This window comes from Erpetoichthys calabaricus, chromosome 8 (genome assembly GCF_900747795.2).
Source record: "Erpetoichthys calabaricus chromosome 8, fErpCal1.3, whole genome shotgun sequence".
Lineage (NCBI taxonomy): Eukaryota > Metazoa > Chordata > Cladistia > Polypteriformes > Polypteridae > Erpetoichthys > Erpetoichthys calabaricus.
Genome location: NC_041401.2, coordinates 178,849,422 through 178,866,299, shown reverse-complemented (window position 1 = coordinate 178,866,299; position 16,878 = coordinate 178,849,422). Strand labels below are relative to the sequence as shown.

General features: G+C 45.0%; 1 protein-coding gene across 1 annotated transcript in view; it reads right to left on the bottom strand.

Annotated features, from left to right (window-relative positions):
* Positions 1 to 16,878, bottom strand: part of epha2b (eph receptor A2 b) — an 81,409-nt gene that overhangs the window by 30,969 nt on the left and 33,562 nt on the right. Inside the window, exons 4-6 of the mRNA XM_028807920.2 lie at positions 4,556 to 4,711; positions 4,105 to 4,437; positions 3,896 to 4,020 (exon numbers count right to left, since the gene is read on the bottom strand). Coding sequence (XP_028663753.1) covers positions 3,896 to 4,020; positions 4,105 to 4,437; positions 4,556 to 4,711 — 614 coding nt within the window. The remainder of the gene's footprint in view (positions 1 to 3,895; positions 4,021 to 4,104; positions 4,438 to 4,555; positions 4,712 to 16,878) is intronic.

The following is a 16,878-nucleotide window of genomic DNA, read 5'->3' as shown; positions in this document are numbered from 1 at the left end:
AAACAAACTGATGATAGGGCTTAATAACTAACACTCACTAATTCATTAATTAATTATAAAGCAAATTCCAAGTCACTCGTTATTAAGTCATGTGGTCACTGAAAAGATGAACGTGTCAGCGGCCTGCCACTGTAACAACACAGAGCCTGGGGGGTGGAAAGGTCAGGAACATGACAGAGATGAAGAAGAGACCCCCAGCCTGATGGAAGTCATAATACAGTTATGGAGCAACAAAGAGCAGAACACTGGAAAACATTTGATGAGAACAGACAGTAAAATTTGGCCTGTCCACTCAATTACTCCAAAATAACATCAAGTGGAGTTTTGAGGGTCCCTAAAATCAGACTGTCCACCACACTACTTGGTCACTTATTCTATTTGTCTATTATTCTCTGTGTAAAGAAAAACCTCCTAGTGTTTGTGTGAAGTTTACCCTTAACAAGTTTCCAACTATGCCCTCGTGTTCTTGATGAGTTCATGTTAAAATTACCGTCTTGATCCACTGCACTAATTCCCTTTCATAATTTTAAACACTTCAGTCAGGTCTCCTCTTCATCTTCTTTTACTTAAACTGTAAAGGCTCAGCTCTTTCATTCTTTCCTCATAACTCGTCCTCTCTAATCAGCCTTGTCGTTGTTCTCTGGGCTTTTTCCAGTGTTGTTATGTCCTTTTTATGGCCTGGAGACCCAAACTGCACTCAGTACTCCAGATGAGGCCTCACCAGTGTGTTATAAAGCCTGAGCAGAACCTCCTGTGACTTGTGCTCCACACATCAAGGCGCTATATAACCTGACAGTCTGTTAGCCTTCTTAATGGCTTCTGAACACTGACAGGCAGTTGACAGTGATGAGTCCACTATGACTCCAAAATCTTCTAATTTTTCCTCCTAACTCATCCCCTGTAGCCCTCTAATCAGCCTCGTCGTTCTTCTCTGGTCTTTTTCTAGTGCTGTTATGTCCTTTTTGTAGCCTGGAGACCCAAACTGCACCCAGTACTCCAGATGAGGCCTCACCAGTGTGTTGGACTCCACACTGTTACAACCTCTTCTAGATCTTTCTGTTAAACTCTGCTCATTTACTTTAATTTGGTGCAGATGGCTTAATCGAGTCCTGCCCTAATTACCCACCTATTCAGTTGCTCACTGTTAATAAATCACCTGGGCTGTCGGTGGGGTGTAGGTTAGTTTGGGTTTTAGGGGAGCGAGAGAGAGTGTGAGAGGAGAAGGATTCAGGTGTGGAGAGTTAGGGTGGGATGGCCTGGCTTTGGGTTTTGTTTCTTTTTTTTCTTATTACTTGTTGTAAGCTAAGCATCTACAGTATGTGATAAATGTGGACAGTGGGTATCTAGCTGTGTACATGTTGTTTAGCTGGATCGCTAAGTTAGGGTTGTCTGTTTTGTGTGTAACTTTCTCCATATTTTGTGAGGTTTTTCTTTTGGACAATAAAATGGAGTCTGTTTTTATTTAGCTGGTTTAATTTTTTCTGTGGTTTGTCCCCCCACACCCCCCTTGTGTGTGGCCTATTTCTATACCCCTAGGCCTTTTGGTAGGCCGTAACAACACATCAAGGCGCTATATAACCTAACATTCTGTTAGCCTTCTTAATGACTTCTGCCAGTTGATAGTGTCGAGTCCACTATGACCCCTAAATCCTTCTCATGAGGTGTACTTTCAACTGTCAGACCACCCATTGTGTATTCAAACCTCCCATTTTGACTTCCTAAGTGTAATTCTTTACATTTGCTGACTTTAAATTTCATCTGCCCAAGCCTGTCTGCTGTCCAAGTCCCTCTGTGATGACTCCACTGATTCTCGATTATCTGCTAATCCACCTGTCTTGGTATCATCTGCTAACTTAACCCGCTTGTTCTTTATATTGCTGTCCAAACTGGTGACCCTTCAGCTCCTCGATGGCCATGGGCCATGCTGTTTCTGTTCACAGCAAGGAATCATTTTCTGTCTTCCTCACTAGCATGTCATGGTCTTATAACAGATGACTGTGGTAAGCTAGTGTAGTAATCAATGTTTTAAAAAATGATACCATAATTTGAATTCTTTTAAAAAACAACTCAGAACTCATCTGTTCAGGAAGGCTGTTAGCTCTACTTGACTTTATCACCCCTCTCTCGGTTTACCTCTCTGTCAAGATGATCATGTAACCTGTGTGTGTGTGAGACCATCAATTATGTTGTCTGTTAGGCTTTTCTCTGAATTTACTGTCTTACTCTTCTCTATTTATTTATCTGGTTTAGTACAACGCTATATACTGTATACCCTGACATTCTCTCTTAAACTCTGTGAAGTGCCTTGAGCATGGGAAAGGCGCTATATAAATAAAATGTATTATTATTATAATAATAATAATAATATTACTATTATTATTATCTGTCTGTCTGTATTATATAGTGCCTTACATGTCAATCTATCTATCCATTATCCTTCCAACTATACCAAATTACTATTATCTATCTACCCATCTATCTATCTATCTATTGATTGAACTGGTACCAGTGTGTTATACAGAGCAGATGGCATCTGTGTCAGAGATGCATGGTGAGCTAACTGAGGGTCTGACGTCAGTGGCAGTGCAGACATCTTTTAAGTAATCAACTGCACTTATGACATTGGTGGCTGTGCAGATGCCATATATGCAGAGAAGTTGGCATTTTTTATAAGAAACAGGCATGGCGAACAAGCTGTGGGTTTAACATCACCAACTGCACAGACTGCTTTTCTACAAAGCGTGGGCCTGACATGAGTGGCAGCACAGACAATGCCCATACCCAGCAGATGGCAATTATACAGAGCGGGCATGATTGTGGTAAGCTAGTGTAGTAATTAATGTTTTAAAAAATGATACCATAATTGGATCTTTCTAAAAATGTTCACCCTAATCACGTGTAGCCCGTTGTCACCCACATGCTCATGGGAGGCTCAAAAGAAGGTAATTCCCGGTCAGGCCAGGGGGCGGCAGAGTGCATCAGTCCTTTCTCTTATCTCCCAGCAGACCAAATGTGGGAAATTCCACCTGGCTCCGCCCCAGAAGATGTCACTTCCGGGTTCCGCCTCCCAAGAAGTCGCAGTCCGATGACCTCATTTCCTGTTCCTTTCCCAAGATCCCTCCGCTTCCTGCCATTCAACTATATATCCGCCATGTTTACTGACCTGTGCAGTTCTGTTTTGGACCCTTTTTTCATATTTTGCAGCCAAGCATACGGGAGGCTGCCCCCAAACCTCTTTGTGTATCAAGGCTTGATTATTTACCACAGTAAATATATAAAAAAAAAATGAATTGGACAATATACTAGAAAAGCAGTTAGCGACATGTCAAACAGTTGGGTCACACTGAGGGTCCGTCCACACTACTTAGTGTCGACACTGGTCACCGTTTTTGCCTTTTTGTCCACATGACAACGCTCCACAGAGCAAAATGTAAAGTAGGTGGGCGAAAATGAAGAGATCTGGAAAAGCAGAGCTCTGATTGGTTCGTCTGTATTATGTAGGCCTTCCCTGATTGGCTCACCCTCTCACTCTCTGATTGGTCGCCCTTCATGTAAAGAAACTCTTAATTCCAGCATGGCAGACCTGGTGGAGTTGTTGTGCTGCTTCCCCAAATGCATATAAATTGGGTTTTGTTCATTCTGAATGCTGCATACACGGCACAGAGTGCAAATCATTTACAGTCTGGTGATAAATGTTGTGTCCAACAGCAGCGTTGGTGCCCCTTGAAGGATTTTTTTGGCCGATGTCCGCACTCCCAGTGCAGGCGCTCACCTGTGTTGGACGGGCATGTATTGATTTCATTGCAGTTCCAGCACCGCTACTGTAACAAACAGGGCTAACCCCACGGTCTCAAGTCAGGCTGAAATAATGGCCAGCTCGAAAGGCTTCACCCACCTTCTTGCGGTACATGACTTCATAATGGCCGCCACGAGCAAGGTGGCGATTGGACACCGGCCAGGATACGGTCAGGCTGGTCTTGCTACTCTCTTCCAGAGTCATGGAGGTCACCCTTGGAGGTTCTGTGAAAGAGAAAGATGGGAGTCACTTAGGGTGGGAGAACATTGCCCGGGAGGGGAGCCACCATTGCTCTAACCGCCACTCACCTGTCTGGTTGATGCTCACTGTGACAGAGGTCACGGCCCGCTGCGTGCTGAGATGGGACACTCCATTTTGGGCCTCGATCCAGAAGGTGTAGTTGACGTGGGCTTCCAGGTCCCAAACTGTGGCGGTGCAATCCTTGAGGTCCTTGGCCTGCGGCTCGAAGCGCACGTTGGTCTCGCATGGCTGACAAGTTTCCCCCTTCGCCGTGCAGCGCTCGCAGGTCATGCTGTACCTGAGGTCGCGGCGGCCACCCGTGTTCAAAGGGGGCTGCCATGACAGCTGTAGTCGGGTGCCGGACACCGAAGTGAGAATGTTACGAGGGGCCGAAGGAGGTGCTGCAAGTGAAGGAGAATTCGAAAAGAAATGGAGAAAAATGAGTGTCTGAGAAGGGATGGGGGGCCACTTGGTACGAATGGCAACAGAAGGTGTGAACACCAGAAGACGACGACTTACCCGTACAGTCCTCAGTGAGCGGGTCGTCAGGTGCTCGATAGTAATTGTCCTCACAGAGGCAAGACAAGGAGCCTTTAGGGGACAGCTGCGTGTTCTTGGGACACTTCATGCAGCGGCCATTTGACACATCGGGCTTGAAGAAGCCGCCATTACAAGCTGGAAGAGACAGAGAAAGCATGACTGAGTGGTGCAGGGGGTCCAACCTGAATAAAGAAATGGCGGCTGAGAATGCAAATCACATTGTTAGGCTTCTCTGTGACATTCTGCCATACGAGCTGAGAACCCAAGAGGGCCCAATAGATAACTGCCATTGATCCACGTTCATAGTCAAGTGGGATGAATAATTTAATATTAGAAAACTGATAAAGAACACAACATCAGGCAGATTAGCAATGCAACGCTAGAAACAAAGTGCTTCATACTTAATATATACTTGCTTATTAGTATGACAAGCATCCACAAAAACCTCTAAATTACAAGTGCAAAGTACAACCATCTCCATAGTTCTTCAACCGGACGCTATGGCCAGTTAAGGGGCTCACTGACCGGACACTTGCATCAGGACACGCCATGGTCACGTCACGGCCCACAAAGTCAAGCCATGTAAGCTTTGTTCTCTCTGAGTTCAACCACATATGACTGGCACGTCTAACACCCCCTCACTGAAGGTCCGCGTTTCCGTTTTGCGCATCCTCAGTACCAGTGCTAGTGGAACGGAAAAAAAATGGCTGGCTTGTCACCCTGGGAATTGCAACTTGACAGTGTCACCCTGTCACAGTCGCTTATGGCCTTCTGTTATTGATAGCTTATTTCTAGAACAGTGACTTCATTTTACAGATGGGACATCTCAGGTCACCCAAATGAAGCAGCATGACGAGCATCACTGGGGTCAGCTGGAGCCGAAGGCCTGGGGGTCTTCACAGCTCGCCTGTTACAGAAGTCGCTGCAGTCAGGTAAGTTTATACTGCCAGGCACTGGCATCAGGGAATACAGGCCTAATGAATATCATAAGGTTATACAATGGGATTATATTAGCCATCCATCATTCCATTTTCCAACCCGCTGAATCCAAACACAGGGTCACGGGGATCTGCTGGAGCCAATCCCATCCAACACAGGGCGCAAGGCAAGAACCAATCCCAGGCAGGGTGCCAACCCACCATAGGGCACACACACACACACACCTACACACCAAGCACACACTAGGGACAATTTAGGATCACCAATCCACCTAACCTGCATGTCTTTGGACTGTGGGAGGAAACCCACGCAGACATGGGGAGAACATGCAAACTCCACGCAGAGAGGACCCAGGAAGCAAACCCAGGTCTCCTTACTGCGAGGCAGCAGCGCTACCCACTGTGCCACCATGCTGCCTATACTGTATTATATTATATTATATTATATTATATTATATTATATTATATTACTCAATCATTGTCTTTGGTGGCCTATCATAAAAACATTGACAGCTGCCAGTCTATCGTAGGGCATACTTACTGGCACTGGGCAAAATTACAGATGCTGATTAACCAAAGAAGATGACATTGGCACATGGCAGGAAAAAGTGAGGGCTCAATAAGCAGGTTAGAAATTGGGAGACTGGACACAACATCACTTATCATACTAGAACACAACATAACATTCTCAAACCTAGAGATATTATATTATATTATATTATATTATATTATATTATATTATGTCATGTCATGTTATGTTATGTTGTTATATTATATGATATTATATTATGTTATGTTATATTATGTTACATTATATCATATTATGTTATATGTTATATTATATTATGTCATGTCATGTTATATTATATTATATTAAATTATATCATGTTATGTTATATTAAATTATATTATATTATATTATATTATGTTAAGTTATGTTATTATATTATATTATATTATATGGTATTATATCATATTATGTTATATGTTATGTTATATTATGTTACATTATATCATATTATGTTATATGTTATATTATATTATATTATGTTATGTTATGTTATGTTATATTGTATTATCATTGCAGAATCAAACATAAGGTGGGAACCCACCCTGTAAGATGACACACATTGATTGTGAATTTGAACTCTGAAAAATGTATATTATATTATATTATATTATATTATATTATATTATATTATATTATATTATATTATCACTGCAGAATCAAACTGCAAAATGTGTGTGTGTTTGTGTGTGTGACGGACTGGCATCCTGTCCTGTGATTGTTCTTGCTTTGCGCCCCACGACTGCTCCAGCTGCCCCGCGACCCTGCCCTGGATTAGCAGGTTACGAAAATGAACGGATGGACAGATATTATGTTCCACATTCCACCCCTGTGTGACTGAGCTTATTCCAGTTCTGCAGTCATGATGGATCAGTGGCCCGACACAAACATTGGCACAAATGAGGGACATTGCCCGTTTGCTGCAGGGCGCATGTTCTAATATCACCCATTCAGTTCAAGGTCCCAGAGCCAATCTCGCCAGCTCCAGACTGGGCAGCAGTTGACCCGCTGGGCCCACCGACTTGCACAGGCCTAGTTTGAAATCCCCAATTAACGTGACCTGCACGTCTTCAGGGACGTGGGAGCAGACTTTCAGGAAGCACCTTGAGAATAATAAACGCTGTTAGGTTAGTAGGTGACAAGCTCAGAGGGTCCAGTGCAGGAGGCCCCCCGCTTCACCTTCTTCTGTTTTACGGCTACAGAATGCCAGCAGGGGGGATGTTGATTCATTTGCAGCGGGGCTCTGGACAGACGTGCCATTGTGCGGAGTGGCCCTTGCTCTGGGCCTTTGTCACCCCAACTCTGTGAAGCTGCGGCGCTCGCTCGGTTCCTCCCTCTTGTCTTGTAAATGAGTGCCGTCGCTCGCCTTTGTTTTTCTTTCCCTCATCTACAAAGGGAACAGCGGGCCTTGTGAAGTTGGAGCAAAATGCTTTGTTTATCTCTCCCTAGGTTGTAACGAGCATGTTAATCCTCCTCCTCCTCCTCCTCTTCCACTCAGTCCTCTGTTCTTCTGAAGACAAGGAATTAGACAAGTGGAGAACAGCCATTAATTAGCACAAGAAAGGCGGCCGTCATACCTCAGAGCTGAGAGTGCCCCCTGAACACAGACCTGCCGAAATCCGGTCCTGGGGATGGCAGACTAGCCTCTCATCTCGCCAAGGTTGCCCTTTTGGCAGGTGAATAACACCCTGGTGCCTACTCCATGCATGTAATGGGGGGCTACAGTTTGTGTCCTGGCATGAGAACTGCATATCTGCAGAACAGGGCAGGGGGTGTGGGCACAGGAGCAAGCCAGGAGAGGGAGAGGGGCCGGTCGACATCCCATCATCACACACTCACACTCATCTCCCTACATATTTGTGCCCACTCACGTCCATGCAAGTATGAAAAGCACCTACAGAGCACGTGCCCACACGCTGTCTTAACCTCCCATATTGGGATGTTCCCTCACATGCCAGTCTCAAATCTGAATGTGCCCACCAACGTCGGCACATGCCCAGACTTACCCAGGCACATAGAGGCAGGCCACCATTCTCAACACCGCCATCCGGGCTCGCCCATTCATACATGTAAAAGACACACACCTAAACAAACATGCCCACACGCCAACAATATCCACCCACAGACCAGCATTGGTGCCAACGCACCCACAAAGGTCTCAAAACTCACGTAATCCATCCATTCAGGGGCTGCAATCAGGGTCCGCACTACCCTGTAGGTGAACTTGGTGGTCAAATAGAGCGGCAAAATTTGGGGGGATGGCAGGGGTTATTAATCAATACAGGCCTATGAACACTCGGACTCAATCCAACTGTCCAATCATATTGTTTGTTTAAAATGATTTACCCCTACTAGCGGCATTTGGTCTTAACGTCTGACAATAACGCTAATGATAATAATAATAATCCTCAAACTGTAGCATAGAAGACACAGACATCACAAAATGAAATGAAACGAACAAAACAGCAACAGGATGGTAGCTCTTGACGGACAATTTAATTCAGTCTGTTGTTGTCTCCCAAAGGGGCTTACGCTAAAAACTTGCGTTAAAACCTATCTGCCGTTCACCACCAACTACGAAGTGTCACTCTTGGCACAACAAGGCAGTCCTCCATTGTCCATCTCTTGCTGGAAAAAAACTCTTTGGCGGTTGTCCACTGATTGGAGAGTTATATTGGATTATTTGCATATATTAGCAAGGAGAGAGAGGAAATAGGAATCATGGGTGAATGTTTAAAGATAATCATTAAACTTCCATTTCATTACATTTTGTGCTTGTTTTAAGCTTGCTGATTTATTTTATACATTTAAATGACAAGTATATGTTAGAGAGATGCCTTATTTCGATTATTAAATAGACTGTCACCATCACTGTAAAATGTATGCTTAGTTGGAGGTTTAAATAGTGAGCTATAGACAGCATTTTTCAGAGTTAATTGATAGTGTGACTTTTTAAAACATTGACAATTTAAGAAAATGTTATATGCTATAATTCTTACTTGTTTTCTGAAATGGACCCCCGCAAGCGAGTATTTTTCTTGTATTAAGTAATGAACCGTTCCCATCGACATTCTGTAATTGTAAGTTGATGGTTTGATATCCAAACCTTTCATATTTCACTCTCCGTGACTCCAGGTTTCTATGTACAGGTCTGGCCGTAATGACTCTGCTCAAAGGAAAGGGGTGGTGGAGCCCCCCTGTTTGCAGCTTTACCTTTGGCAGGAAAAATGCCCGAGCCAGCACTTATACACGTACATATACGCATGCCCACCTACACACACATGCCCTTAGAAACAGAGTCAGGGTCAGACAGAGCCATGCGGTATGCCAGTGCTCACTCATGCACTTATCCATATGCCCACCTGCACTATCACTCACACACACACACACACACACACACACACACACACTCAAATAATATGTCCTCAAGCACATGTCCACACATTAACAGCCTGGAACAGTGGTGCCCAATCACACACACATAAAAAAAGGGCTACATGTCGATATCTCTGCCATTTGGAAGGAGGCCCACTAATGATTTCTACATTTCTACAAACAGGCCCACCACCTAGCCCTGCCCATTGATAAGCCCACCCCATAATGATAATTACCAGAGATGTATCCATGGGTTAACAGGGTATGATGGTGCCTGCTCTTGCAGAAAGCAACAGGCCTACACATCAATAAGCCGTCTCATTCATTCTCAGAAATGTCCAGGCACAGGTACTATTCATGCCAATGCACGTAAACAGATTTCTACAAACAAGACCCATCCAATCCTGCCCTGTGATCAAATATTAAAATCATATTTCTCTCACACGTCAATATGCCTTCCAGTTCATTTGGAGGGAGGCCTACTCTTGAGTACCAGTCACAATAATGCCCATACATGAGTACCAATCACGACAATGCCCACACATGAGTACTAATCACAATCCCAGAGTCGTACCCAAGGTGGTCTTAACAGCATTATAGACCCCCGGGCAAAGCAGTGCACTGTGCCCCCCCCCCTACACAACCACTCACAAGCATAAAAATGTAAATACATAACACAGATTAGCACTTGTGCCCAGTGTGCCCATGCATTAAGGCGGCCTTAGTACCAACTTGTTAATGCCATCAGCATTGAGCGCATAGCCACTGATGCCCCCCTGCTTTCATTCCTGTAGCTGAACGTCCGGAGTGCGCTCTGCACCCGTCACACTAGTACGGCCATTTTTAAACATTTCAATCCACTCATAGACGACGAGAGGGAACTTCATCCCCATACTGAGCACATGTGTGGCACAGCTTCTGCCCACTAAAAGCGTACAACAGAACGCCATTCCTCAGTTTCATCACCATCTTCACCACAGGGTGACAGCTCTGATACTGAACTGCAAGGACTTGCCAGACAGAACTAGTCACATGACCCTCTCAGACACGACCAATGGCTGCTCCTCCCGCCTTCTCCGTTTCCAACGACAGTATAAAAGGGCGGAGACTTTATTAACGTCCCTGGTAATCAATAAATTGACAATAGGTCAAACAGTGGATAGGGGGTCCCTCCAGCTCTGGAAACATCAGGAGCCCCAAAGAAATCAGCCGCCCTATAAGGACGAAGCTCTACGGCACAAATATTAAGTCGGTGACGCTGTGCAGAGCAGAAACATGGAGGACTACAAAGCATGAAGAAGAAGATCTGAGGCTCCCTAAACCACCGTCTGCGTCAAATCCTCTGAACCCACAGCAGTGCTGGTGGGGAAAGTGCGGCAGACAATGTCGCTAGGAAAGAGAAAGCGAATGGAGACCCCGAAACACCAGGAGGTGGGACCCGCATGATGACGCCAAGCTAACAAGACTCGGGTGAATGGCAGCATTGAACAGACAGAGCTGGTTGGGTTGGGGGGCTGCCATCAATGACTGATCCCCCAGAATGAAACCAAACAAAAAATACACAAACAAACCCCCCCCCCCCCCGCCATGCCACTCACTCTCACACACAAACATCCACCCTCATTTCTATCTGGGCATGCCCATTAAAAATACCTGGGCAATACCCAGTCAGGCCCACAGAGACATGGGAATGGCCACACACATAGAGACTGGCGCACAGCACCCGCAGTATGGCAATGTTCGCTCACACGCACAGTCCAAAGCAGACATGCCCACACAGCTCCGGCAGAGTTATTCCCACTCTCTCTCACACACACACACTCACATACGCCCACACAGGCATGCCCATACAGAGCTCCATTAGAGTCATGCCCGCTCTCACACACACACACACACACACACACATAGAGACTGGCCTTCATACAGTAGTACATCCTCCACACCCAAGCATGGCAATGCCCATTCATGCACAGTTCTTGCCCACGTAACCCCCTGGCCACGTTGCCCTGCCCCCCTCTGTGCCTACCGCGGGTGCCGTCTGCGATCGCCCAAGAAGCCATACTGCACAAGAGACACAGTAAAAACGTCTGAGTCGGTCTGCTCTCCGTCTCTGCCAGCTGCAGCTAATTTAGCATGAAATGAAGAAACCGCAGGTGACGGGAAGAAGCCGTAAGGAAAGTGCCAACGAGGCCACAAAGGCAGCACTCAGGCTTTTAACATGCATTTAATTAAGGAACGGGCGTCTGACGCCACCTCTCGTGATCCCATCAGCCGCCTCTCGGGTTGCCGCTCCAGGTCTCCAGGTGCCTGCCATATGTTAATGCCAAAAACAAATGCGACACCAACGTGCCACCCCGAGTATGACTTTAAAGCCATCACTCCACATGCCAATTCTTGATTCCATTTCCTTGCAGCCAGATTAACATCCAAGTGCCCACCTGAGATCATAAAATGATTTAAAAAAAAAGACCCCAACCTGGGTCACTAACTAGCCACAAAGGCAAGCCTTGGCAGTGCCAGGCTGTACTGTATAAACACACTCTATGCGGCTGAACAGCGGGGCGACACATGCCAGGGAGACAAGTGAAAGCTGCCAAGACAGCATTCCGCACTACAGACACATGGCGGACCACCCTGGTGCAGCGCAAATCCTCAAGGACAACTTGGCACAACACCGTAATAGGAGTACAACGTAATAGGAGTGCTTAATCTCCCTCATATTGATGCCAGGGTGCCCATGCCAGGAAGTGTATGTTTCCAAGGTAACTTTCTGATGCAGAGAAAAGTGAGTGCCTCCATCTTTAATAGAGAGAAGGGGGGGGGGGGTTCAGGCTGGTATCAAGTGCTCCATTATGGTGGATTATCAGCTTGATGAATGCCAGCACCTTCATCCACAGGGGCACGGGGGTCCTATCTTTACGCCATTATTGCCCATAACATATAATTCCACTCCTCTATACAAGGCTTTCCGGGCGGGATGACCGAAGTTGTGAACTCCTCCTGGCATCACAGAGAAATGCCTTGTGTACAAGTGGCACCACGTCCTTATGATAGTGCAACGTGCCAACAGTACCGAGCGTCTTCTCTCCTCCTGGTATCCCCTGGCATTTGCAATGAGGATACAACACTTCTATTCTCAGATGAAATTCTCCAAACAAACACTGCCACTTTTGCTTAGAGCAACTGGCACCTCTCACAATGGCGGACTCGATAGAATCCTCTGATGTCGTCGTTTTCTGGTACACGTTACACTCTATTGTCATTTTTTTGGGGTAACACAATCCGTTTCTATCATTACTTTCGATCTTAGATTATCTATTAATATGGCTCTTGATGCCATCTCGTTTTTCATGTGTGCTGTTAATTTGAGCAGCAGTCGTCACAATGCACGCCATGCTACGTCACCCAGAGATGCTTGGCAGCGGTGACGGAATAAAAAGGCTGACATCGAGCATTCCCAGAGCATCCGAGTTTACGGATAAATCAAACTTTCGAGGCAACTCAGATCTTGCCTGAAGAAGGGGCCTGAGATGCCTCGAGAGCTGGCCAATAAAAGGTGTCATTTTGCCTGACTTCTCACTACATTCATAATGGCTGACACGGTACAACACCCTAGTACTACGGATAAATCAAAGAAACTCTCAGAGTGATTGTGGTCGGTGTCGAGCTTGTTAAGGACGTCTAGTTTCTGGCTTTTGGACCTCTTGGACCTTCTTGGTTTTGATTTCTTCTTCTGGTCACCTCCACTCTTTTCCATCACCTGGCACTGATGCTGGCACTCTTTGTTAGGAATTGAGAAGAAGGCCTGGTTTCCTTTGATATCACTGTACAATGTCCCCATGGCACTCTGAGGTGACAATCTGGGGACGGTCCTTCCCATTGGTTTCAGGATTGTCTTTATCTGCTCCCTGAGGAAATGGGGCTTGTCACCATCGTTTATAAGTGGGCAACGTGTGAGTGTGGTTCCTGCGCCATCTCTGCACAGTAGTTGAGTTTTACTCTGTGTTGACAGCCATGCCACCTGCAGCTAATCACGTTCAGGCCCGGCCAGTACTTGGGTGGGAGACCATCTGGGAAAAGCTTGGGTTGCTGCTGGAAGAGGAGTTGGTGAGGCCAGCAGGGGGTGCTTAGCCTGTAGTCTGAATGTGGAACCCAATGCCCAAGTGTAGTGATGGAGGACACTGTGCTGTAAAAATGGTGCCATCCCTTTTTCATGAACTGAGGTTCCTGTGGTCATCAAAGTCCCCTGGGCATCCTTTGTAAAGAGTAGGGTGTATCCCAGTGTCCTGGCTAAATTGCCCACCATGGCCTAGTCATTCCAGCCCCCTAATCATCCCCTGTCTTTGATTGGCTATCTCTCGCACCGCTTCACCACCTAACAGCCTATTGTGTGGTGAGTGTACTGGCACAAAATGGCTGCCATCGCATCATCCAGGTGGGTGCAGCACATTAGTGGTGGTTGAAGTGGCTCCCCACAACCTAAGTAAAGCGCTTTGAGTAGTGAGAAAGGTGCTATATAAATGAATTATTATTATTATCATTATTATTATTAATACTATTATTATTAGTTATTATTATTATTATTATTATTATCATTATTAATTACTTATGCTTAATATTATGATTATTATTATGATTATTATTATTAGTTATTATTATTATTTGTTATCATTATTATTATTTATTAATTATTATGAATATGATTACAATGAAAAGAACTTTCTGGGGTTCTCTTCATGCCAGCCCCATGCCAGTCATTCCCTCCTGCTGCCAGCTGGCTGGCCAGACCTCTGCTCTCAGGGCTCAGCATGAAGGTTGAATGGCAGAAGACTAAGAGTCACCAGCTGGGATGACACCGAGTGGCCCGATGCTCTCATTGGTGTAAACAGAAGCAGCTGAGCACTCCTAGGGGTGGTGGCACGAGGGCCCCCCCCGCCACCCCGAGGCCAATCCAGGTGGAGAGGAAGCAGACCCGTCCTTACCTTCAGAACAAACCAGTTTGCCGGCTCTGCGCGAAGATCTTATCACGCTGGGTGTGGCGCAGTCAGAGGAACTGGCGAGAGGCAAGGCCGCAGAAATGGGGAACGACTGGCAGCGGAGTCGATAAGCACAAGAGGAAGAAGCCAGCAGTGAGCGGACACCAACAACAGCTAAGCTGCAGGGCTTCATTCCATTAAACCAGCCGCACCGAAGCCCAAAAACGTGTGCCAAACCACAATTCATTTCTGCCCGAGTGCAAAGGAAAGCCCAGGAGCACAAGGCACACTTAACACAAGTTGGCGTTTTGGTCCCAAATACAAATGAATTAAATAAAATATCAGCTACTGATTTATGCCTTCCTGCAGTTGGCTTGCAGCAGAATAAAATCCCCCATAAGCAGACATCTCTGTGCGCCCGACGCCCGCAGACACCAGGCTGTCCAGGATGCAACAGGAACCTCCGGACTGCCTTCCTTCCTTGGCTGTAACGCAGCAGTAAGAATTGGAAAAAAAGGGGGCTTCCGGTGTTCCAGGGACCACAGAACAGGATGGAGTGGAGAGAACTGGGGGGGTCGGCATTAACAGGCTGAGGCAGCTGGGCGGGCAGGCAGACTCAAGGAACACAATAACAGCTTAAATGGACTGGCACGGACTGGCAGCGAGTAATTCAAGTACACACAGGCTGGCATGAGCATGGAAAAGGGAAGTAGACAAGAAACGGGCAGAGGAGGACAGGAAAGACGAAAGTGTCACCTACCGCCAAACGGCGGGCATGGAAGAACACAACACATATGCCAGCCTTGAAAGGCTGGCATTGGCATCTGACATCAAACTACATAAACAAAGGCTAGAAATGGAGCTGGGATTAAATCAGCTTGATTTTTTTCTTTCTTTCTTTCTTTCTTTCTTTCTTTCTTTCTTTCTTTCTTTCTTTCTTTCTTTCTCTCTTTCTCTTTCTTTCTTTCTTTCTTTCTTTCTCTTTCTTTCTTATTAAATGACAATAAAGAAAGCATAATGTGTGATGCTATCTAATTAACCAATCAATTACCATGCAAATCCATTCATTCACTCACTCATTCATTTCTTGGTTCATTCATTCATTCATTCATTCACTCATTCATTCACAAGCTACTGTCATGTTACACCCATCATTTATTCCCTGGTTTATATTTGCTTATTTTTTTTTTAATTTAATTGTTGTTTTTGTAATAGTTGCACCACTATTTACTATATGTTTTAAATATTGGTATAATGTCTTTGTTAACATTGTTATGTTTGATTTCGTTTGTATGTATTGTGTGTGTGTGTAATTTTGAATCCATTTGTTGCCTCCCGTGACTGGTACCTAAAGAGGCAGGGCCCCCTTTGGCAGTCCCAAAACACATAAGTCCCAAAATCTCTTCCAAAAAAAGCCCACTTGAGGGGGGAAATCCCATAAAAAAAAAAAAAACCTTAGTTAGATACCATAAAGGGTCACAGAGAAACTTCCACCATAATGAAAGGAGAAGTGTCCATCTTTCTGTCTGTCCGGCTGCTATGTCTTTGTCATTCCAAAAGATGGCGTATCACAAACATTAATGCTGCTTTTAAGAAATCCAAACTGAGACAAATGCATTGCAGTTGTCATTCCAACAGATGGCACTTTACAAACATTCTTAGTAATTAAATGTACTGCATTTATCGTTCCAACAGATGGCACTTCACAAATATTAATGCTGCTTTTAAGAATTCCAAACCAAATGGCATATAACAGAGACAGATGCACTGCACTTGTCGTTCTAACAGATGGCGCTTCACAAACATTCTTAGTAATAAAATGTATTGCATTTGTCATTCCAATAGATGGCGTATCACAAACATTAATGCTGCTTTTAACAATTCCAAACCAAGACAGGTGTATTGCATTTGTCATTCCAACAGATGGTGCTTCACAAACATTTGCAATGATGCATTTTATTACTAGAAATTTTTGTGCTGCTCCATCTGTTGGAATGACAAGTGCAGTGCATATTATTAGTACATGCATTACAAAATACATTCTAATAGATGGTACACTGCAATCATTAACAGTGAGTTCTGTGTTGATTACTTAAGATGTCAGAACGTCTTAGATGGGTATCACAGCTAGCTATTTATTATTTGGTTTACACCGCCTTTATTCATGGCGACTTACAACATTTGACATACTTGAAGATTAAGATTAAGTCCATTGAGGATTGAAGCCAGAAAGTACTTTACTTCTTTACCCAAAGAATTGTGGGAATCTGTACTAAAGTACTGGGACATGGAGCTCAAGCAGAAACCTTTGACGGCTTGACAGCGTCGCGGGATGGACTGGATGGTCATCTCTCTCTCTTTCACAACACGATCACATGATCACAGCATGATATTTAAGGTTTTATAAGTCTATCAAAAAATCACATCATTAATTTGCTGATAAAC